The sequence below is a fragment of the Sturnus vulgaris genome, chromosome Z, assembly GCF_052056855.1.
Source record: "Sturnus vulgaris isolate bStuVul1 chromosome Z, bStuVul1.hap1, whole genome shotgun sequence".
In the NCBI taxonomy this organism is placed as follows: domain Eukaryota; kingdom Metazoa; phylum Chordata; class Aves; order Passeriformes; family Sturnidae; genus Sturnus; species Sturnus vulgaris.
In genome coordinates, this window is record NC_142283.1 from 676593 (window position 1) to 701192 (window position 24600).

General features: G+C 42.6%; 1 protein-coding gene across 3 annotated transcripts in view; it reads left to right on the plus strand.

Moving 5' to 3' along the window:
- The window catches only part of MSH3 (mutS homolog 3), an 87934-nt gene extending 67456 nt beyond the window's left edge, over nucleotides 1-20478 (plus strand). For all 3 annotated transcript variants that reach the window (XM_088156291.1, XM_014889948.2, XM_088156290.1), the window contains 5 exons: nucleotides 1821-1978; nucleotides 16665-16851; nucleotides 17025-17154; nucleotides 18435-18609; nucleotides 20066-20478. In XM_088156291.1, the coding sequence (XP_088012417.1) occupies nucleotides 1821-1978; nucleotides 16665-16851; nucleotides 17025-17154; nucleotides 18435-18609; nucleotides 20066-20174 (759 nt within the window). In that variant the 3' untranslated portion in view covers nucleotides 20175-20478. The remainder of the gene's footprint in view (nucleotides 1-1820; nucleotides 1979-16664; nucleotides 16852-17024; nucleotides 17155-18434; nucleotides 18610-20065) is intronic.
- The last annotated feature ends 4122 nt before the right edge of the window (nucleotides 20479-24600 follow it).

A 24600-nucleotide genomic window follows, 5' to 3' on the forward strand; every position in this document is an offset into this window, starting at 1 on the left:
GTATCTGTAAATTCTGTTGTGTTGATCCCTGACCAAGTTTTAGTAGCAGTACTCAATTACACTCTGGAGACCAGAATGTTATGAGTTTTGTTCTCATATGGTCGTGTGCACTTTGTTACATCCAATCCTTTATTCCCAATATTGGCATTTTCTACCTCTTAACTGTATTGTGACTTCTGTAGGGATGAGGTTTTTTGCAGGAGCTCATCAGCTTTTTACATATAATAAATACTAATGTCCTGCACCTCCTCTAATACCTGAATTATGACATAAGTGACAGTCCTGTCTGCTCTTTATGTGTGTCCCTATAAACAGAATGAAAGCCCAGTGTGAAGAAGCCCAGGTCATGCTTTCAGACCTGCTGCACGGAGCTTGGCTGGCTGCTGTTGCCACAGTGCCTGATCAGTGCCAAGGCCCCCACTAGTGTGACTAGTGTCCATGGTGCACAGCTAGTCCTGACTCCCCTGCCCCTCCCACGGGGCACTGGACACTGCTGGCTTCTCTTCAGATCATCACCTGGGCAGTTCAGCAGATGCACCCTGTGGAAAAGTCTAGGTGTGTCATGCCCTGGTGTAACTTAAGCTCTTAGTCTTGACTCAGGCTGTGAGAAAGCTTTGTAGGTTCATTGGCAAGGTTTAATTTTGTATCAGCAATTGTGTTGCACTAGAGGAAGACGATTCTGCTCTGGAGCTGCAGACACGGCAGTACCATGGGAAGCCTTAGAGCTGAGTTCTTGTATCTGATTTAATTTTCTTGGGTCTGGTTTTAATGATGAGAGACACTGATGGAGATTGGGCATGGTCTGCTCACAGCATCTGTGCTGCAGTTAAGTGCTGCCAGACTCAGGAATGTCCTGATGGCTTGGTGCAGCCACTCTGAATGTCCTCCTGTCGTAGCCAGCCAGGCAGTTTTGAGTTAAGATCCAGGTCAGGTCTCTGCCTACCAGATCTTCCCATGTGACAATGAGAACTCAGACTGCAGAGGAACCCAGATCACAGCCAGACTTGGGCTGTGCTGGCTGTTCATGATTTTCTCCCTTTCTCCATGGAAATTGCACAGAATCCCAGAATGGTTTGGGTTGGAAGGGATCATAAATCCCATCCAGTTCCACCCCATCCACGGCAGGGACACTTCCACTGTCCCCAGTGTCCAGCCTGGCCTTGGGCACTGACAGGGATCCAGGGGCAGCCACAGCTGCTCTGGGCACCCTGTGCCAGCCCTGCCCACCCTGCCAGGGAACAATTCCCAATTCCCAAGATCCCATCCAGCCCTGCCCTCTGGCACTGGGAGCCATTCCCTGTGTGCTGTCCCTCCAGCCCTGGGCAATTGTCTCTCTCCATGGTTCCTGCAAGGCCACCCTGAGCTCAGCCCAAAGCTTCTCCTGTGCAGGTGAACATTCCCAGCTGTGCCAGCCTTTCCTCCCAGCAGAGCTGCTCCATCCTCTGCTCATCCTGGAGCCTCCTCTGCCCTGGCTGCATCCAGCCCTGCATCCCTCAGCATCCCTCACTGCTTCCCATGCTGGTCACCAAGTTCCTTGGTTCTTTCTTGGCCCCTTGATGGAGAAGAGGAAGGTTCCCCTTCACTGTGTCCATTTTGCTCCAGAGAAATCAAAGTTGATTTTGGTGCATCTGGGGCTTGATAATATCTGGAAAGGTGAATGTGATGAACTCCAAGAATGGAGGAGAGCTGTTCACCTAGAAGCAGAATGTTTAGCCCTGCAGACCTGTCCTGTTTCCTTCTAAGCACATGCACACACCAGACTTTCTGGTAGAAGCACCTTGTGCAGGGCAGTGTATTTCACCACTGTTTTGTGTTTCCAGGGAGATGGTGAAAGGGTCATGATAATAACTGGGCCCAACATGGGAGGGAAGAGCTCCTACATCAAGCAAGTGGCACTGATCACAGTCATGGCACAGATTGGCTCCTTCGTTCCTGCAGAAGAGGCCACAATTGGTGTTGTGGATGGAATTTTTACCAGGTAATCCCTCAAAGCTGGAAATGCTACTGTGGCAGGGGGTCTGTGCATCGAAGTATAATTTAACTTTTCATTTAGAACTTGAGAATTTGTACCTGAAGTTTCCTTTTTTTCTTTTTAAAGGCCCATTAGGTTCATTGCTAGGTTTTGGTTCTAGTTTTTTTGGTAAACTGTGGTACTTGTTTAGTGATCTTTGAATCTTCAAAGGGTAAGAATTTTAATGTGTCTGTCTTGATTAACATCCAGGTATCTAATTTACCTGCCCAAATAGGTACCTCAGCCAAATTTTTGCTCCTGGGGGATGGCCAAAGGTTTCCCCTAAAATGAATGCTGTCACCTCTGAAAATCATGTCATAATTTCTGCTGTGAAGCTCTGCTGTGACTCACAATATTACAGCCTGAAAATTTTGGGCTGCATATATTCTCTGCTGAATCTCCTTCCTGTACTCTCAGTCCTAAACACACTCCTCACTTGATATCTTTTTAAGAATGAATAATTACAGCTTATTTCACTGTCTCATTCTTGAGATATTGCTGAGTAATTTGTAAAAATTAGCAGTAGAGTCAAAGCTCTGTATATTATAATCTAATATTGCTAAGGTTTATCACCCTGTTTCCCCCCCATTTTTCTTTATTAATTACTTTAATTAGTCAAAGCTTTGTGTTACAGGTAGTATTTGAGATGGATTATCATGTGTGGTTGTAAGTTTCACAGCAATCAGGTGCCTAAGCTAGAATTTCTGGAAATTCCTGTTCTGTGATACCAGTGTGCATTCCAGAGGTAACTTTTAATCAAGAGCCTGAGCTACTGCTCACCTGCCATTGCTTCATCCTATGAAAGTGTTGTGTCCTTATTTTCCACTATGCCACGACAAAAACAAATGAACATCACACCCTGATGCAGGTCTGTGCTAAGGACATTAGCAAACAATTTGTATCCTCTTCCCAGAGGTAACTGAAGATGAGAATTCAAAATGTCACTTTTTTCCTCATCATAATGGGCTGTTTGATGAGGTGAGCATTTCTTGTGGGGGGACACAGAGATGCACAGGATCTGGTTTACATTACAGGAGGAGCAGCACAGCATCACTAAACTTTTAAAGATTATTTTTGTCTTCCTCTGTGTTTCGTGGCTGAACTTGGAGTACCTCACTTGGGTTCATACCTCCTTACATCCTCATCATACACACGTAAATCAGTTACTCTCAAGCTGAGTATCTGCTGTCCTCTGCTCTTCCTACACTGTCGTGGCAAAAAGATGATTTCTGCAGAAAATACCAAGAAATATGACACAGTCATTGGGAGAGACTTTTTGTCTGAAAGAGAATAAATTGGGTTTTTATCTGTGTTCCACCTGTTCCCCAGTGTGTTTCCCTGATTCCACATCACTTTTCTCTGTATTAGAATAAAACCCAAGAACTTTTCACAACCTTTCTGATAAAGCAGTGTGGTCAGAGGTAAAACTGCTTTCAGACTTGGAGCCAAGCAGATACAGACTGTGCTTTTTACTCTGTGAGGTTTCAGACTGTGTAATTTGTAGCCCAGTCACAGTCTAACACAGGAGATTGAAAATTTTTTTCTCCTTGTCTATATTAGTTTTGGAAGCTCAGCTGGATATGCCATTCCTCATTTAATGTGATATGTGTGAAACACCAGATGAATTATGTGGAAGAATTACTGAAATTCTTGTAATTGCACCAGCAATTAGGATTAAACTAATTGACTCGATATTAATCAGGAATAAATTGATAATACAATGTTAAGATGGAAGTGGTCATACATCAGTTAAAAGATAACATGGAAAAAAAGGAGAAAAGGAACAGGTTAGCAGATTCTGCTCATGATATACAGAGACCATCCAAGAAGGAGGCACCTCTCTTTTGGTTGGTTTGGGGTTTTTCTGGGTAGATCTTGGTTTTTTCCCAGCGTTCTGGGAAAGGTCTTAAACTGTGTGAGTCTTTCAGGCAGGTTAATGTGGTGTTGCCTTCAGGGAATTTCTCAGCCATAGGAAGTTACCCTTGAAATAGTTTTTAATGCCTGGTTTGAGGAAAGAATCAATAAATCAGCTACCACATATTATATCCTGCTTGAAGTTTAATACTTTTTTCTAAAGCCTCAGCTTTTGCTCTGTACTCTCCTCTGGCAGGGAATGACCTGGAAGAGATCAGAGACTTTCTCTTAACTCCTACCCTATTTTGCTTTTTTTTTCATCCTCTGTGCTTTGTTTGGCAGGTTGGTTTTGTTTGTATTTCTGTGTTATTATTATTGTTACATTTCTTTTTATGATAACAGCTATGTAAGCCTCCTTTCTGCAATGCCACCCCAGGACACAAGGTCTTGCTGAAAAAAGTGTGAATTTTCATTTTGCTGTTGATAACTTCAGCATGTTTTTACTACCTTAAAAACTCCACATGGGAAGGTGTCAATGCTCCAAGGTACTCCCATCAGTGCTGTGGTGATGTTTTGGGGGGATGCTGTTAGTGTGGCACCTCTGCAGGGAGGAGAGTGGCGGATGCTGAGGGATGCAGAGATGGATGCAGGGAAGGATGCTCAGGGAATGCTCAGGGATGCAGGGAGGGATCAGTCAGTGCTCTGCACAGGCTGGCTCTATGAGGGGTTCTGTGCACCAGGATTACCAAGAGTTCTGCCTGATAAACCCTTTTCAGTTTTGTTGCTTTATCCTGCAGTCCCTTTTTTGGTTTGTAGACTGCATCTTCCAAGTGTGAATTTATATAGGTTTAAGGGATTTGTATCCCCAGGATTTATGTCTTGTTTTCCAAGTAGGGTTTCCATGGAAATTGAAGGTTGCTACTATGGTTATTCCTTGTGATATATTTTGCTTATATAGGGATAGCATCTCTAAATTGACTTTAAGTACTGGATTATATTAAACAGTTGTAAAGATGCAAGAGGAATTGCTTGCAGGTAGAGTGAAGATAGGAATGATCTTTCTTCCTATAGATAAGACAGGGGAGAGTGCTGAGCTAGTCCAGACCAGGAGGAGGACACAGGACTTTGAGGATGTTTGCTGGTTAGTATTTCCCTCTTTTTTCCTCTTCTCCAATAAGGGATAATGTTTTCTTGCAATTTTTTCCTAAAAAATTTTAACTCAATCAGTGGCATTATATTTAAAAAATTCAGAAGAGTTGTGAAGAAGTTGACATCCCATCCATATTGACTTTTAATGAGATTTGGATATTTAATTCTGTGATGTTTGAAAATTCACATCCAAGTTTCTCCTTGCAGTAAATGGGCTCATTTTCTAGTTCAAAATTAACCTTCAGTTTCTGTTAGTTCTAATACAGTCATTCAGACACTGAAATTAATAAGCTGTTTCTCTGTGTGTATGAGTAGGGAGACAAAGCGAGGGTGGACATCCATGTGTGGAGGAATTAATGACAAGGATTCTGCTGGCCTAATCGTGCCCTCAGGAGGAGGGGAAGAAAGCTGGCCTCTGCAGAGGTCAATTATTTTAATTCTTCTAATCAATTATTGATAGAATTTCCCATTGCTAGGAGGTTTAATCCTACTCCTGTGGGCCAGCAGGAGCTGTTCATGAGGGTCCATGTTCAAAATTGGGAGGGAGGGGAAGAATGCTAGAGTACTTTGAAGGCAAAACATCCTCAAATAAACAAGCTAATTAACAGATCACCAAGTGCCTTCAAGACTTTGAGAATACATTTTTTGGACATCACAAGCTGCCATCAGAAAGAATCCTGTGAAGGAGAACAACCCCTGCCAATGCCAGGTGATGGTACAAGTACAGAGCAATTTCCTTCCTGGAGCACTTACCTGCCTGGGTTTTTCTTCCTGTGTTGAAATAAGAGCTATTTTCACTTATTTCAGGGAGCTAGCTCAGTGACCCACGCCTTCCAGTGAGGTTTCATCCCAGCCAGGCTGGAAGTGCTACTAAAGGTGCAGCTTCAGTTGTGTGAACTAAGGGAGCTGCCTCTCACAGGTGGCCTGCCTCTTGCTGGAAGGTGGCAGCAGCAAGCAGAGGCATCACTAAGATGCAGTAGATTGTCCTCTCATGCTCTTGGTCTCTGTTTAGGGAGTTCCCTTGCTGTTTGCAGCCACTCAGCACGGCTTTAATCCTCATGGTAGCAGATGCAGCTGGAGCTGTCTGTGGGGTGTGTGGAGAAGGCAGGGTTGGAGGGGGCTGGCAGTGCAGCTGGTGGCTGCCTGGGCAAGCTGCAGGTCAGCGTTTCCACTTCATGCAAGGCATGCAGTCAGCTGCACTTGGAGGTAATTGTCTTGGGATAGTCCCTTCACATCACATGATCTGCATTCAGGTGTAAAGAACTTTCTTCTGCATTTTATCCTTGTTACAGATGATTTAAATGTATTTTTAACATGGAGGGCACTTGCTGAGTCTGCAGTTAGGAGGTACTCACTTGTTTCAGACTCCACTGTGTATAAGAAAAAGTTGTGAGAACAGATGGTGACTGCTCACCTTGGCCAGGGAGGGATGTTTTTTAATTCTAGCTTGTATTACATGTCTGTATAAAGAGTCCCTCAGATGGAATCCTGGATCTGTCTGTCCCAGCTCTGAAGTTACATCACTGTTTTGGTATTTTCGAATCGGTTGTTCTTGTATAGTGATGTTGAACATGTGTAAAAGCTGTTTGTTCAGTTAAATCCAGAGCACAGAGATCTTTGGACAGCTGAGCACTGAAATAATGGAGGAGTTTCATCCCCCTCACCACTGGCCTTGGCTGGGTCACATAAATTCCAGCCACCAAGGTCCAGCCCCAGCCATGCACCTTGGAGTGGCTTTTCTCAGCTGGTTGATGGGTTCAGTAAAGCGAGGGGGATTTTGATCACTTTAGGCAGCAACAGAATAACTGAGAGCCTTGCCAAGTGAAGGTCCTGTTGAAAATTGCATTTGGGGTCCACGGGAGTGTCAGCTCTGTCCTCCCAGCTGTGGCCTGAGGTGACACAGCTCAGGTGGTGAGCACAGCCCTTTGCAGGGTCTAGGAAAACATGTCCACGCAGGCTGTGTCCACCCTTGAGAGCACACCTGGGTGTGTGCATGACTCAGTTTGCCACGGGAGTGTCAGTGACCAGGGCATGGCCAGTCCCAGACCAGGGTATGACCTGTCAGCTCCTCCTGAGGAGCTCCAGTCTCTGCTCGGGGACAGGACCAGGGGACAGCTGGAGCTGGCCCAGGGGGGTTTAGGCTGGATTTTAGGAAAAGATTCGTCCCCCAGAGGGTGCTGGGCACTGCCCAGGCTCCCCAGGGAATGGGCACAGAGCTCCAGGAGCGTTTGGGCAGCACTGCCAGGGCTGCCCAGGGTGGGATTTTGGGGTGTCTGTGCAGTGACAGGGCTGGGACTGATGATCCTGTGGGTCCCTTCCAGCTCAGGATATTCTGTGATCAGTCCAGCCTGGGTATTTCAGCCCAGCTGAGCCTGGTTCTGTGTGACACTCTGCCTTGGAGGCACCCCAGAAATGCCCATCAGATAATCCTCCTTTTCCAAGAAACAGAACTGCTGTGATGAAAACTCCCTGCTGCTGTCCCCAGTGTTTGGACAGAGCGATCATGCATTTTACACACTGTGCATTCCATGTTGAAGAAAAAATGGTTTCACCTGTCTGTATACCAGGCTCAGCATGGTGACACCGATGAGATTCAGTCTCTTTTTATCTTCAGGGAGCTGCTGGAGCAGCCAAGAGATTTCCTCAGAGTCCCTCTAAGAGGGAGCTCGGTGCTGTTCTGCCAGCTGGGGGCTGTACTTGCCTTGCTGTGCCACTGCTCAGGTGGGATCCTCAGCTGGTGTGAAATGCACTCAGAGCAGGTGTGGCCCATTCCTCTGAGGTCTGTGAGTGCTGCACGCTCACGTGGCACACAGCAGAGTGGCAGTGAAAAATAAATAGATCAGTGTTTGAGTGCCTGCCTGAGTGGCGTGCCGGGCACTGCTCGCCTCCATGGTCCTGTGAGCAGAGAGCCACATCAGTCACATGCACTCGGATGCACAGAGGAGGAGGAGGAAGAGGGCATCTGCATGTCCCAGAGTGACATTCCTGTAGGATTCGCCTACAGGCATTGTGGATCCTCTCACATTTCTATCCTGTGCCTCGACTGTTGTCACCTGAAAGAGATTTATGGGGCAGAAAATAAGGGAATGTTTGTGGCTGTGTCCCTGTAAGCTTGTGCAGGATGCATGGAGCCCTCATCCTCTTCCTCATGTCTGGAAAGAATTGCTGTTAAGGCTTAGAGAACAGTTTAGAGATGGAAGGTTTCTTCAAAGCAAACTAAGAAAACTCCAAGAAAACTAGTCCTCATTACTCTGGACTTCTGGGGAGGGCATGTATCAAACAAGCCATAGTACCTTCTCCTGTATGGTTTATTAAAATGTCTGTTTTTCTGATCTGTAAATGTGAAATTACTCTCAAAAAGGTCAGGCCTTATAATAGATGTATTTTGAGTGTCACCTCCCTGAATGCATTTACAGCTATTTAATTCTGACAACTTGACAGAGTCATAGTACTGTTTCACAAGTGTGTGGAGCTGAAAGAAACAAGTAGACAAACATTTTATTTTAACTGGATAAAATGTACATACCTATGGCATTATCACAAATGTCACTAAGATTTCAAGTCATGATGGAAAGCAAATATTTTATGAATACCTGCAAGCATTAGGCAATTGACCTGGGATGCTTGGATTTTATTTTTTCTTTTCCTCCTTGAAATGCCACCATCATTCACGTTTGAAAAATACTTAAAATGGCATGATTTACTTTAGATTACTTTTAGATTTACATTAAGGTTAGAATGTTCCAAGGCTTGCTAAGAGTATATTTTGTAAGAACTCCTGAGAAAGCACAGGATGGAGTAACCTCTCATGGAAATTCTCAACTTTTTGTAACTAGGCAAACCACTTTACACTTAATTTCAGTCAGCCAGTTTTATTGGCTTATCAGAAGGGAGCTGCACAGGAGAAGCATAGAGTGGGAAAATAGCTGTGTTTAAAATAATAAATAAGTAACAAGCTCCATTATTGGAAATGGTCCTATTTGCATAGGAATAGGCAAATATTGCCTCTCGTTTTTACATCACTTGTAAATTTCTTTGGTTTTAACTCTAAACACCAGAGTCTACATTTAACCAAAAATCCTTGCTTCCCTTTATTTCTTTATTAAGCTTTAATGATTTCTTGGAAGCTTACAGGGTAAGATGATGAAGATAATTTTTCCTAGAAATAACAGTTAAAATCACAACATCTCAGACAAATGAAAACATTCATCTAGTCGGCTTCTTCATAATCTTCATGAAAATCTAGGCTGTGAAACCAGTGGGGAGGTGACAGCAGTGTTTGGCAGGGTCTGCAGGTGTGTACAGGAATCACCAGGAGATTGATTGCTGAGTCAAAACTGTGGAGGAGTTTATCTCAGCTGAACAACTTGTTTGGATATAACCTGGTTTTGACCAGAACTTTGGAGATTTTTTCAACGTTCTTTAAAACTGAAAATAAATGTTTAAATCATTCAGATCTTCCTTTGGAAAGAAAAAATAGAACAAATAGAAGAAAGTCTCTCAATTTGCCTGAACAGCTAGACTCTGAAAGATAAAGGTCAGAAAATTAAAGAAATCAAAAGTACTTTTTCAGACCGTTGTTTATTTTGTATGTATGTGGTAATGCTCAGTGGTTTTGCCATGCACATTGATTTATTTATTGTGCAGAAAAGTAGGGAGCTGTTCTCACAAAGCAATCCCAAGTGAATGGCGAGTCCACATGAGAATTTTTTATACTGATATGCCAAAAAAGTATTGCTTGTATTGAAAGCACAGTGAGTCAGACAAACAGAACTTTTAGCTGTCAATAACCCCAAAGTAATTTTCAGAAATGTTACTTCTTTATGGCACAGTAATTTGTTTCATTTTGTTCCTCCTTAATTGTATTTTTGTTTACTGCCAGAGTAACAAGAATTACTTAAGCCTTTCATTTATGCTCACAATCAATCTTGTAATTGCACCTCTGGGGCAAATTGTTCCCATCTTTCGGGGAAGAACAGGGTGCTGTATTAAGTACATTGCACCATTTTTTATCACGTGGAAATAGCTTTGGTTTGGCTATTAAAAAAAAAAAAAAAGCAAAAGTTGTAGTAATTTGTAAATTGAAGAATTATTTTTTTCAAGAGAAGTTGTGTCTTGGACGTATCACAGTACCTTTGAACTGTAACTGCTTCTGACAGTGTTCTGTGGCTCTGTAGGAACAAGTTAAGCCAGGCTGTGCATGTATCTGTAGCTAATTTGGTTTCACGTCTCTGTTCATTTCACAGAAACATGCATCTGCAGTGTGAGGTTTGCATCTTTCCTGTATGGGGTAATGCCATATTCAAGCAGGCAGCCTTTGGGAAAGTCTGAACACAAACAAGCCTTGTGTGTGCAGGGGCTGAAAGGGGCCCTGGGGATCCATCTCAGTCACTGCAGGGCAGGTATTCACACTGAGGGATGTCCTGGTTTGAAAGACAGGTGTCTGCCAAGAAAGGCAGGAGCCTCTTCTTAAAATGGACAGTGTAAACCCCCTCCCTCCAAATTATTATAATTTAGAAATTAAGGGGCTCTCAGGCAAGGATATGGGAATAGGAATAGCAGTTCTTTGCCAGGAAAATGCCCATAGCAATGCAGTATTGCAGAGAACAAACCCAGAGCAGGGGCAGAGGGAGAATCCAAGGTGCCCCCGTCAGTCAGGCAGGGTTGGTGCAGTCCCATTCCATGGTGGCTGCATCCTCCTGCAGTGACAGATGTGGTTCTGCTGGAGCAGGGCTCCTGCACAAGGTGCACTTTTCCTCCAAAGCTGCAGGGATGATGTGCAAGGCTCTGGTTTTCCTCTGGGATGCAGTGGGAAAAGGCTGCTCTGCTGTTCCAAATCTCCCCTTTGATCTGGGTAGGAAATGCTCGGCTCCTGCCCTGGCTGGAGCATCTCCCAATGGGATGATGGAATTTGATCAGCCCTGCCCTGGGACTGCATGGCCATGAACAGGAGAGATCTCCTGGAGGGAGGATGGGCTGTGGGCAAGATAAAGAACACTGCAACAGCTGGGTGAACAGCTGGGATAGAGCACACACTGCTGGGCACGGCCTGGGCTGCACACTCACACAGGGAGACTCACTCAGCACCTTCTGCTGCCCCTGATGGGCTGCAGAGCTTTTCCCTCCATGGATCCTCCATCCTCCAGGATGCTGCATGGGGCCACGGGAGGAGGCAGTCTGCCTGCAGAGCTGACCAGCTGTTTTACAGTGAGGCTGACTGGTTGTATTTACCTTTCTGAAACTCTTCCATCCTGTGGCTTGACCCAGTCACAGTTGGAATTGGATTGTCCTTGGCATCCACAGGTCTAAAGGGGAAAAGTTCACTTGTGCTCAGTGCTTCAGCCATTGTCCCTGCTCTGTTGCCATAGTTCCTGCTCTTTAATCCCCCCTGGCCTCAATCCTTCAGCTACAAATGTACATTGACTTAATTACCTTGAGTTCCCTCTCTGGTGTCCCGCAGCACTGAGTGCAAACCTGTGCATATTTGAGGGTTTTGATTTGTCTCTGTTTTTTCATCTTCTTCAGGATAATGTGGATGACTCTCAAATTTGACCCTAATTTGAATATCTACTCTTATAATTTATCCTTCAGCAAAATGTTTGCACTCACCAGCTGGTCTTTCTTTTGACCATCAGTAGTATTTATGCTGATAATTTAGGAGTGGGTGATGTATTTGCCCTGGGCAATGTAACAAGTATTTTTAAGGAGATTTAATGTTATTGAGAGTATCGTTGCTGAATTTCAGAAACCAAATTTACTGGGTGTTGTTCACCAGCTGATAACACGTTTGTAATAAGTGAGTTTCTGTTAGTCTGTAAAGTCCAGGAATGAGGGGAATGAGGTAACTCCATGTCACTCAGGACCTGCATGGGCTCACTGCTTGTCATCTCAGCTCAGGACTACCTGTCTGGTCAGTCCAGCTGAAGAGAATCTTTTTTTGTTTTGAAGAGATTGAATCCACGCATGTTTTTCTTTCCTCTGGCTTTCAGGCAAAAAAGAGGAAAAAAAATCAATGGACTTCACATCGTGAAAGTTAATCCTGTTAGAAATGTTTCTTTTGAAACACTGGGGTGCTGGTGTGTGCAGCATTCCCCTAGCCAGCCCTAGAAGGAAAGGAGGATTTCTGTGATTATTTGTTCTGGCTGCTTCAGTTACTTAGTGATACTGAGAAGGGGGAAAAAAAGATGTAAAACCCACTATGAAACTGAGTATTGAAATAACTTTGGACTCGCGTTTCTTTCTAGAATAATGCAAAGTTTGTTTCCCTCAGAGTCATTTAATATCTTCATTAATCTCTCAGTGACTGTGAGTATCACGTAGCTACAATAATGTACAAAACAGAAATGTATTTTACACTGAATGCATTCTGTCAGGCTTCTCAACAGCTATTTTCCCTAATTAGGTAACATACCATTGGTATTTCTTCATTTAAATTTGCAGATAAGCAGTTATAGGAATGGTTGAGCACGTGTGCATGTAGACTGAAAACAGCTTTATGTCAAGAATCCTTTGATTCCCTGCCACCATCCATGTAACTTGGCACACTTCTTAGAAGTCACCCATGAATAATGCAAAAATAATAACTATCCTGATAGCCATGCTTTCTGTCACACCTTTTTTTTTCCCCTAATTCTGTAATTACAGCTTCTGTAAATTATTTTTCTTGCTGTCAGTTTTTGGTTTGCATCAGTGAGATCTTGATGGAAGTGAAGAGGACGATGTACCAGTAGGTTGTGGGGGAGTGTGAAGCTTTATTTTTTTGCCAGTGAGCTGTTACAAATTTGCACATGCAGTCTCCTGAGGAATTTTTTAATACATCTCCCTTGTCCTGGCCATCCCTGGTGGGCTGACCACACAGACAGGCTGTGGAGAACAGGCCCCTGTCAGGAAAGAGTGAACTGCAAAGCAACAGCACAGCTAATCCTCCCTTTTTGTAAACTGGTTATTTTAATTTAAATTACTCCTGTGCAAACGCAGTGATCTTTGAAATGACATTTCAAAGGGGTTTGTTTGAGGGAGTGAGTGGAATTGGAAAGTTACATTATGAATTTATTTTATTCATGGTATTCTCAGTGTTGTCTTTGAATCGCAGAAAGTGATTTTTGTTGGTGCTGAGAGTGTTCCACACCTTATTCTTGGAGAAAAGAGTAATTTTCACCGAATCACAGAATCACCAGGTTGGAAGAGACCTTCAAGATCATCGAATCCAACCTATGCCCTAACACCTCAACTAGACCATGGCACCAAGTGCCACGTCCAGTCTTTTTTTAGTCACTTCCTTTTAATGTTAATTGTTCTTGGATTACGTCTATTCTGCAACAGGTTCTATTTTTGCAGTAAGCATTGTAAGTGAGCTTCTAAACTCGGATGGACATTACTGAAATCAATGGGAAAATGCAGTTTAAGTTTGGGGTTTTTCTCTAGCATAAACTATTGTATAGAGAAGGAATCAGTAAGCAGCACTGGGCTGGTGACAGCTGTGTGAAAATAAGGCTCCAGGGAATGGCTTTGCAGTCTGGTTTTCTGGGATTCACATGGTGGAATGTAGCTGGGTTTTGTTGCCACTGTGAGCTCCTGGGCCGCTTGTTCCATTTCACAAACTGTGTGAGAGATCCACAGTTAAAATAAAAGAATTAACTTCCTGGGGCCCACACTGGGATCCCAAAACCAAGCCAACTCTAAGAGCATGTGGGATAACTTCTAACAGGTTATATCCTTTTCTTTTGAGAAATTATATTCTCTTATATTCTTATATTCTTTTGAGCACCGTTATATCCTCTAACTTACCCTCTGAAAATTAATTTACAAAACATTGCCTCTCTGTTGTCTTTTTCCTGAGGCCTTTGACAGAAATCTTTGCTACTTGAACTGAGCAGTGAAAAGCAATAATCTATCCTCTTTTTTTTTTTTTCCTTCGGTTTGCATAATAAATGTGTTGAACACCCTAAGATGAAGAGCTTTTAATTTTGCAAGATGTGGTTGGCTGTCAGAGAGGCATTAAAGCAAGTGTTTTCCAGCCAAATTGCATCTGCTGAGGAGTGATGGATCCAAAGAGCAGTGCTCACACTGCCTTGTCTGCATGTTCCTTGTGGGCTGGAGAGGAGAGGAAGAATTTAATGCTTTAATGTATAAAAACATTTAGGAGGAGATCTGCATTAAGGTGTGGATTCAAAGCCACTGAGTCCTGGAAAAGTTTGGTAGGGTTTATTATGGCTGTTTCAAATGTGAAAACAAAAAAAACCCAACCAAAACAGGGTTGTTTAAGCAATAGGTTTTGTGACTCAACAACTTTATTGTATCGGGAATAATAGAGCATAAAGTTAGGAAGCAATGCCTTGCTGCAAATTAACTGTTAGTTTTATAAATGCAGTCATCCACACTAAAACAGTTATTCCTGCTTACTTCTGGGATAACAGTGCTCAGCATGCATGTTCAAAAAACAAGTATAATTCTTCTAGTGTAAAGGAGAGAGGCAGAAAGAACAATTTTATCCATTTTCAAAGGATGACACTTAAGAGGTTTTATGTCATTTAAAAATACACTAGGTTTTTAAATCTGTAGTTAAGCCCAAGTTGGATTTGAATGTTTTAAGATGCTGAAAAGGAAGACTTCTTTTCCAGCTGTCTTTAACAACAAGAGAAAGATAATACTAATTTCTCTTTGTATCTTGAGCATTTAGTGAGGAAGTTCAGAAAAATATTTTTGTGAATGCAAATGAGATACAAAGCAGGCTAAAATATTTTGTGGGCTCTATGGAAATGATGCAGTCCCAGAGAAAAATGGAAGCTCTGTGTGTAATCATCACAGGCACACAACAGACAGTCTGTGAGATGCTGTCCCTGTGAGGAAAAGCCAAGTAAGAAATGAGAAAATAATAACGCCACTAATTGTAGGGCTGGAAACTAACACTGAAATTGTTCATTAAGGAGCCAGAGATTGTTCAAACATAAAAGGCATTTGTCATTCTGATTAATGTATTTGCAGTTAATAGTGTTAAAACAGGCCTAAGTTATTCTGTTCTCTGTGGATCTGTGCAGTAAGGGGGAGTGGTTGATTTTACAGCAGACCCTGGTGCCTGGCCCAAGGGGCCACAGCAGTGGTGGGGGCACTGTGTGAAATTCACTGAAATATTCATCATTCCTAACCCTGCCTTTGGAAGGATTACAGCAGTAAGTGGATTAATGAAATGTTAATTTCACAATACCTCATTATCCTGAGTTATATATTTAATTCAGAGCAAAATCACGTACAGTTGAATTAGCTTGTAGCCAGAATCATCTGTCTTTTGGGGTGGGAGTCTAACTTTTGTGTGTGTGTGTTTAAGCACACACTCAATGAAATAAAAACTCAGTTTTCTCATATGCCCATCTCCAAACGAAAGTAGTTAATTTATAACTGAGGATGTGCTTATCATGCAGTTGTGCATGAGACCATGAGAGATTTTCAGGGCAGGGACTAGAGAATATATACAAATCATAGTTGTACTAGGCCCAACCTGCTTGGTTTCAGTCAAGTACTCTTAGTCATAAGATCCTCATAAAATTATTTGTATCTTGGTGGTGTCCTGTTATCTCAGGAGATTATAATAGAGAAGCCATTATAATAGAGACCCAGCAAAAGACAGAGAAAACAAAAGCTATACTGGGCTTCTCTTAAAGGTTCTGATTGATTCAATACTATTGTGGCCAGCTGTTTACTTTGGAAATATAATATACTAAGCCCATGAGTCAATTTTCCTTAAAGCAGTGTGGCTTGTATGTAACCTTATATTGACTGATAAGAGTGAATAGATCCAGTTTTACCTCCCTCCTCAGTGGCTTGCTTGTGATGACCTGTCTCAGAAGGGATGCTCTAATGTGATTAGTATAATTCAAAAGCAGAAATGCAAAAAGGAAATTATCTTTCTTCAGTACAGAATGGGTATCACTTCCACAGGTAAGGAAAGCTGCAGGAAAAGGGAAAGCCAGGGTGGACTAACAACAGGTTTCACAGATGTAGACCACAAATTCACCATTTGAGATAGGATTTGAGGGCTACACGGATCTGAACCTGAGCTAGAAGAGTTGTATGGAATGGGGAGAAATTCACCTGCCTGGAGGCTGGTAAGAGTTGTGTTTCAACAGAATGAGGAGGGAACTCTTAAAATACCTTTAAATCTTGTTTAAGCATGCTAGTTAAGATTGTATACCCATGCAATTAGGGGAAATAATGTTTGTTTTGTTACTGCCCGGAGGAAGTTGCTACTGTGCTGTTTGGATGCACAAATACCTGTTCACTTGAGCTTCCACTCTGTGCAGAAATGCCAGTACTGGATACCTTTGGGTGTTGTCTGCATTAGAAACCCATAGAAAACCAAAGGAGTAAAATTCACTTTCAGCTACCTCTGAAGGAATTCTCGTGAGCTGACTGGTCTGAAGTCTCAGGAAAAAGGGAGAAGCAGGGCTTTTTTCTCTTTTTGAGAGAAAAGCAGGCTGTCTTGTCCTGTTTTTGAAGGCTGGAGACGTGTGTGCTGGGAAGCTGTTCTGGAACGTGAATGTTCTGCCTGGGGTCTTCTCCTCTATTTGGAGCAGCAGCCAGAGATTTGTCACAGAGTGATTATTTTTCCCCAGCATTAGCTGGCATTTGCAATGAGTTTCTGTGTTTTGTGCAGAATGGGCGCCGCAGACAACATCTACAAAGGCCGGAGCACCTTCATGGAGGAGCTGACAGACACTGCCGAGATCCTCAGGAAAGCCACCCCGAGGTCCCTGGTGATCCTGGACGAGCTGGGCCGAGGCACGAGCACCCACGACGGCATTGCCATCGCTTATGCCACGCTGGAGCATTTTATCCGAGATGTGAGTGCCCACGGCGGCCTAGGCCGCGGGTAGGCCGCAGTGGACAGGGCCTAGGGGGAAATGGGGGAAAGGCGCCACGGCCGAGCTCGGGCGTGTGGGGAAAGGACGCCAGCCCTGGGGGGATTGTTTAGAAACACCCCAGCAGGGCCAAACTCGCTGTGTGTGTGCTGCAGGTGCAGGCTCTGACGCTGTTTGTCACCCACTACCCCTCGGTGTGCGAGCTGCAGCGGCTGTACCCACAGGCCGTGGGCAATTACCACATGGCCTTCCTGCTCAACGAGGATGACTGCGGCCAGCACACAGGTCAGCATGGCTCGGGGCTCAGAGTAACACTGCCAGTGAGGCCTTGTCAGGTTACCATACTTCCAAAGAGCTCTTCATAGCCATTTTCCTCCTCAGACCTTGCCAAATGCCTTTTTTTTATCTGCAAACCTCAGAAGTCCCCAGTGGCTGTTGCCAGCAGTTTGATGGCTCACTACAAGCCATTGATGTCTTTCTGGGACTACCTAAAAACAGAGGGCAGACAACATTCAGACAATAAAAAGCAATTCTATTTATTGAAGGATTTTCTGGTACATTTAGGGCAGACCAAGCCTCCCAGAGGCTACACCCGAAATGGGTTTATGGGTTTTCACACTTGGATAAGTCTGGTCCATTTCCATACTGGGGTTCATCTCCCAATTCCAGCTCCAGGTAATGAAGTCATTTACCCCCAGTTTGCTGCCCCAATCCCTTTTGTTTCCATCTCTGGGGCCTGGGGCAGTGAGGGGTCCTTGATTGCCAGCCTGGAGAGGAATTGTTGTGTGTGCCCAAAATGGGAGAGCAGCAGCTCACACTGGCTGTGGAGTTTAGAGTCACACCCCAAACAACTGCAGGGTTACAAATACATTAAAAGCATAAATCTGAAATCCTTCAAGATGTCAGTGTGACAGTTTACACCTCACATGAAGGTGATCCCCCCACTCTGACTGCAGTCACACATTGAGGGGGGTTGGAAACGGGGCATCCATTCCTGCACGTGTTCCAGGAGGATATCTGAGCTGGGGCGGGTGAAAGATTCCAGCATCCCAGCATCCAACTTCCCACAGCAGCCAAACACAAAGGATTAGGGAGGAGGGATTAGGGATCAAACATATGGCAGCTCCTTCTCTGAAAGATCTCGCTGTCTGAAAACATTTGCTATTTATGGGGCTTCACGAGCAGGATGTGCTTTGTATCTCCCATGGATTTCATTTCAGCTGGGCTGCCTAATTCAGCATACTGCACGTTCAGTGTCTTCATCCTGCTGTGTCAAGCAGCTCCAAAATTTAGCACTCCTTGGAGTGAAAAAACGCATCTGATTGTTTTGAAACATGATGGTCCCAGTTCTTGAATTATAAGAGGCATCATAAGGGCCTGTTCACTGAATCATTGTAGAATTTTCTAATTTTTTTAAATGACTTTGCCATTGATATTTGCCATTAACCTTTCCCCTAAAAAGTTCATTGTATTATATCATCTGCTTACCTTGTAAGCTGATCAGGACAGGGGAGTTATGTGTTTGCCACATAGAGGAGGTTTTGATTTTGGTTTTATTTTTTTAGGATCAGAAGTGGAAGAGAAACCTGAATTTATCACTTTCCTTTATCAAATAACTAAAGGAGTCTCTGCAAGGAGTTATGGGCTAAATGTTGCCAAACTGGCAGATATTCCTGAAGAAATCTTGAAGAAAGCAGCTCACAAATCAAAGGAGCTGGAGAGAATAGTGAACATGAAAAGGTCAGAACACATGTGATTTTAAAAAAAAAATTATTCCCGTCTAAAATACCTACTTATGTTCTCATCAGGGAGAGTGAAAATACTAATGACTTTAATTTACAAAGTATTTATTACTTACTTTGGAACTTGAAATTGTCTTTGCATACTAAAGTGTTGAGGGAAATGTGGGCATTCATCTTCTGGCTTAACTGGAATATAAATATTTATAATATATTTTGATTGCCCCCACAAACACTCAGAATTTTGCTGAAAGTTCTAGGGATTTTAATATTTCTCTGATATCCAGTTTCATTCAGGGGTGTTTGTACCTTATATATTATAGTAGTTATGAAAATTTCTGTGTGTATCAAGTGGCATAATGGATTAGTAAATCCTGTAACATTATGTGCACAGTTTAGATATTCATATTCGTTTCCACTGAGTTTTATTCCTTTTGCTATTATTTTCCCTGGCAGTCCTATGAGCAAAATTCAAATAGCCTCTTAGGATCATAATGAGCCAAGATCTTGGTTGTCTGATGGCTGTACCTAATCCTGAAAGGATAATTTTACATGAGAACATTTTGACTACTAAATATTTATAGGTGCAAACTTTGGAACTCGACAGTGCTCGGCACTTAACGACGTTTTTTATCCCCTCTTAATAAAACAAAATAAAAACATTTGAAGGTACATGACATTTTATAGGAATAGTAATGTGGTGGCTTATGCTAATTGGAAATACGAGTCCATAATTGGCAAAAGTAAAAAAAAAAAAATCTGGAGCAGTGTCCTAACTCTGCAGTTGCCAGGAGTGGGTCTGGTCTGTGTGGTGGGAACAGGAGTTTCCAGCTCTGGGGAGCCACACCCAGACCTGCTGGGAGCACTGCCCTTGTGCTGTCACAACACCCATGGGCTAGATGCCTTGTCTTATTTTTTTAAATCACTTTTCATATTATTTAAGTAAATCCACTGGGTAATTTCATCCAGTTTTGACATTACTGTCGTCGTCGATGTGTGTTAACCCATTTTAAACTTAATTTGTCACAGCTCTTGTAAATCAAAAAGTGCTAAGAAGAAACAGGAAGGATGTGTGCACTCATTTATATCGAAAATGTGTTTTTATGATCCTACCAATACAAATTTGTACGAACTGAATGATGGAAATTAAACAGGGCAGACTACAGGGCTGTTTGTTTCCTTTAACAATTTGTTCTTACCATTTGTTTATATCATTTTGTCAATGCTGCTGTTGCTGTAAGTTACTTATGAAATTAATTTGTTGGCTGACCCTAGAGCAGGAACACGTATCTTAGAAAATATTAACTGTTTTTTTGAAGATCACATAACATTTTGAGCTGTGCTATTTTGGACTATGTATAAAATTTTGCAGATGACTGTAGGACTTTCAGGGTTTGATGTGCTTCACTTAAAAATATGTCTGTATTTTGATTAGGGATTTTTTTTTTCTCCCACAGGAAAAAACTGAAGTCCTTTGCTGAAGCATGGAAGATAAATGATTCTCAGGAACTACAGAAATGGAAAAATATGTGTGAACCTGAAGATGAAAGAAAGGATGGTTTTTAATCCTCAAATCATGGTTAAGGATGGAAGATACTGGAGGTGCAAAATACATGTCTGCAGACTAATGGCTTTTATCAGGGTATAGTTCCAGGTGCACTGAGCTGACTTTCTTCCTTTCTGAGAGATCACAGATGCTGCATCATGTGAAATTTTCTCTCTCCACATCCCTTCCTTTTCACCATTTTCCTTATCTGCAAACTCTCTATGGGGATCGGATCCAATTTGTTTAAAAAACCATGAAAAAGTTATTGATAAATTATAAGGTAAACTTTTTATAAATAAAATAATGTGTTTCACCTTTATCGTACTTTGATTTCTGAAGAAATATTTGTGTGTGTCGGGAAAATGTAGTTGAGTTTCAACTCTGCTGTACAGCCAGCAACTGCTAACAGTGGATACTATGAAGAGACTTTTTTCCTTGTTCCAATATTAGTGCATTAAAAATTCCCTGATTTTTTAGAGCACCCTTTCTTCCTGGTCTTTCCTCTGTCTGGCACAGTCTGGAGAAAGACTTAATCCCAAAAATCTGTTGGGGTATTGTAAGGGTGAGTGAAAGGGGCGATTCAGAGTGTGCAGCTGCACCCTCAGCGCTCTGTCAAACGCAAAGCGAAGCTGAAAAATTCGGAAGGGCTTCTCAATTTTAAAATTTCCAGTTACCACAGACAAATTTCACATGGGAATGTGGTATCCAAATGGGTTTTCCCGACAAATAACCAGATTAAACTCATTGCTGTGAAAATGGACAGCCATGCTGATGTGCTTGAGGCTCAGCAAACAGTCTGCAGTATTGTAGAAATAAAGTTAGTGGCATGGTGGGTTTGGCAGCCCTGAGGAGCCCCCAGTGCTGAGGGGGAAGCCCCAGGAGCAGTTTGGTGGCAGGGTTTGTCCCCGAAGGACTGACCCCGTGCCAGGGACCCCTCTGGAGCAGCCCTTTCCTGAAGGACTGCAGAAAAGGGGATGATTTTTCACTTCTTGTCGTAAGCAGCTGCTAACCTTAAACAATTCTCTCCAGGCTCTTCAGGTGGCAGGACATCAGTTAAACAAACAGCAGGGATCAGTGGGAGCTTCTCCTCCCAGACTCTGCCGTGCACTGGAGCAGCTGAAGAGGAAAATCAGTCTTCCCAGGTGTGACTGCCAGGTGTGTGTTTACCTAAGGCAGGCATTGTGCAGCAGGATGAACGCAGTGCTCTGCTGTTACCGTGCACTGCTGCGGGTCTGAGGTGAGGACCCCTGGCTGTTGCCATCAAAGAGAATGAATGAGCCACTGCTAAATTCCTGTGTGTGCTAAGTGCACTTTTAGTCTTTACCCTCGAGGGAGTGTTCAGACCATGCTCTGACAAGGAAGGAAAAAAAGATCTGGACGCAGTGAAAGAAAAGGAGAATGCAGTTAAGCCTGGGGAAGTGGATTTGGTGCTGTCACGAGCCATCACAGCAGCTTTAATGCCTGTGGTCCCACTGCAGACAAATAATGATGGTGAGCCCTGCTCTGTCACCAGGGGAGCTTTTCTGGCTGTCCCAGTGAGGTTTGTTGTAGACATGGCAGATAATCACTGCTTTATTCACTGCTTCTGATGCCCAGCGAGCAGGCAGAGTGCTGTGAGGATGGCAGGGTGCTCTCTGGGGAGATGCAAACTGCTGCTGCTGTGTCTGCTGGTGGTTTTGGGGCACATTTTGTGACAAGGGATAGTGCAGCTGTGTCTGGGCCTTATGTCTGCCAGAGCCCAGGACTTGCCTGGGAGCATTTGTGGAACAGGAGATTTTACAGACAGACAGACAGACCCTCCTCAGCCTTGAGACAGTGAGTGGGGTATAAAGAAACACAAACTTACTGAAAAACAGGGAAAAGTCTTACTTTTATAAGAGGTTTTTGTCTTCAGTCCTTCTGCTGGGGTTAAGCTGGGCGTTCTCTGTCTCTCATAGCAGAAGTCCTTCTCAAAGACAGCTGAGAAACTGCTCTTGGTTTTTTGTTGTTTTTTTTGGTTTGTTTGTTTGTTTTTTGTTTAATTATTCTTTTCAGTCCCAGCACAGTAATTTTCATCTTAAAAAAAATGTCAAGCACAGCTTTTGGTAGTGGAATCATCTTGGAGATTGGTCCTATTTTAAAATCAGAGTAATAAGGTTTTATCTGTGTGCTGAGTCAACAGGTTTGATCCTCTAAGGTTAAAGAGGAGTGGCCTGTGTTAAATGGTGATAGTGGGAATTCATCCTAGTCTTGGGATGCCTTCAGAAAGGAATGTTTAAGTCTCATTTCCAAAATATGAAAGGTTTTGGAAGCCTGGAGAGGGGATTGGCTTCTGCTCCCAGCACATTAGTGACATGGTGAAACACTGATGTGAGAAGTGCAGCTTTGTGCTGCACCTACAGGCACAGTGTGCCTGTGAGACTTGGCACTTCATGGCTTTCATCCACGCTTCAAAGGCAGTGTTTATCAGTTTATTGAGCTGTGTCACTGCTCTCCCTGCTCTCAGCAGAGAAATGTTAATGCTGTCTCTGGAAGGTGATGCCTCCAGAGCAGCCAAACCTGCCAGAGCCCTTGGATGGCAGAGAGGGAGGGAGAGGGCTGGGTGCAGTCCCTGCCTCTTTTTTATTTTAAAAAAAGCTCTTGTAGAATGTGCAAAGCAAAAAGCGTTACCAGGAGCAATTACCTCTGTTGCTGCCAGACAACATCTTTCACCCAGGGAATTCTCCAGAGGATTTTTTTTTTCTTTTTGTTGCATAGTTTTCCAGAGGTATTTATAGAAGTGACATGAATTTGCTAACACGGAAGTTTACAAGGTGTATAAATCAGTTTAGGGATCACTGAAATGTCAGCTGAGTCTGGTACAACAAAAAAGCAGGTTTCCTGCAATGAAATTAATGTTTGGTATTGATAGATATCTGAAAGTAAATTATCTAGATATTTTTACTCTATGTGAAAATATTGCTAATTTAATTCAATTCTTTTAGTAGAAACATCATAGTAGTTCTGGTATAAATTTCATGTTTTGTAGGGAAATAAAGATTTGGTGGATTTGCATTGCACAGTGAGAAGTGGAACTTCCTTAATTGCATTCTAGATTTTCCCCTTGTCTAGACTTAGAGACAGGTAGAAAGCAAAGGATATTTTTTTAACTTCCTAGAAATCTTTAGCAGTTTCTGAAACAATCACCGTGATTTGTGATGCAAGTCCTTGCAGGCCAGGCTGTTCACTGTGGGCTATTGCCTGAAACTGGACTGGTTCAGCCATAAATGAAGTGTAGAGAGAGACTTAAGACGGTTATAGTTTTCAAATATTTATGTTCTTTTGCACTTGCAAGGAATCTGTAATTTCTTTTATTGCCCTCCTTCCAGATGTTTCCTTGAGAGTAAGTAAAAGTGTTTTTTCAGGTGTTATAAGGTCGTTTTTATTTAAAATACTCGTAGCTGCCCCTAGTAACAATAACGAAAAACACTTCTGATGTTGACGGAATTTTTAACCTTTTATTTTTTAAGCAGTCAATTTCTGAGACTTTCCAGTGTGCTGTAGGAAGGACAATTTTCGGGAAAGCAGGGATTGGAAAACACAACACACAGCAAATTTCAAATGCGCAACCAGCAGTGAGGAACTAGAAATCAGTGCTGGCTTTTCTGAATCATAATAATCCCAATATCTAGGGTGAACTAAAACTCAGGAGTGTGCCACGAAGGTTACGAGATATAATTATGTCACTCTTATGTAACACTAAATGAAAGTTTCAGTCGAGTGCTGAGCTTTGCCCTCTGCCTGCATATGGAATTATTCCTCCCTGTGTTTGGCTCGCTGCACCGTGCTAGGAGCTGGTCTCTGGGAATGGTGTGAGCACACACACTCACACCTCCTGCCCACGGTCATTGCTCTGCCATTCCAGGACAGGGTCTGGTCCCTGCTCAGCAGCCCAGGTGATGGTTTTGGTAGGTTAATTGGACATTTTTTTGTTGTGAGATAGGATTAGGAGGAATTAATTTAAATTTTTAATTAATTTTAAATGGTACAAAGAGAAACTTTATTATTGAAACCATTAAAAAAACACCTTAGTATAAAACTTTGGACTACTTTTTTACACACCTTTTTTTTGTGCACTGAAAACGTTTAGAAAACAACTTAGTTTACCATTTTAAAAATAGTCTTTTTATTAATATATTGGGAGAGGAGACTATAATTTTTAGTTTTTGGAGATTTTTTTACAACAAACACTTTTCTTGTGGTTATATATTATAGTGATTAGTTGTTTGGGAGAATGGAATTTTGATTATTATGTCAGAATTTTTCCTTCAACAGTTTTTTAGAACTATTATTGAGGATTATACTAATTATGGAGCGCACTGTAAGGATTATAATAGTTTAAATAAAAGTGGTTTTTTCGTTTTGAAAAAACAGAGGTTTTTTTCCTTTTTTTTTTCTTGGAGCAGCTTATAATTTGGATTTTTTTCT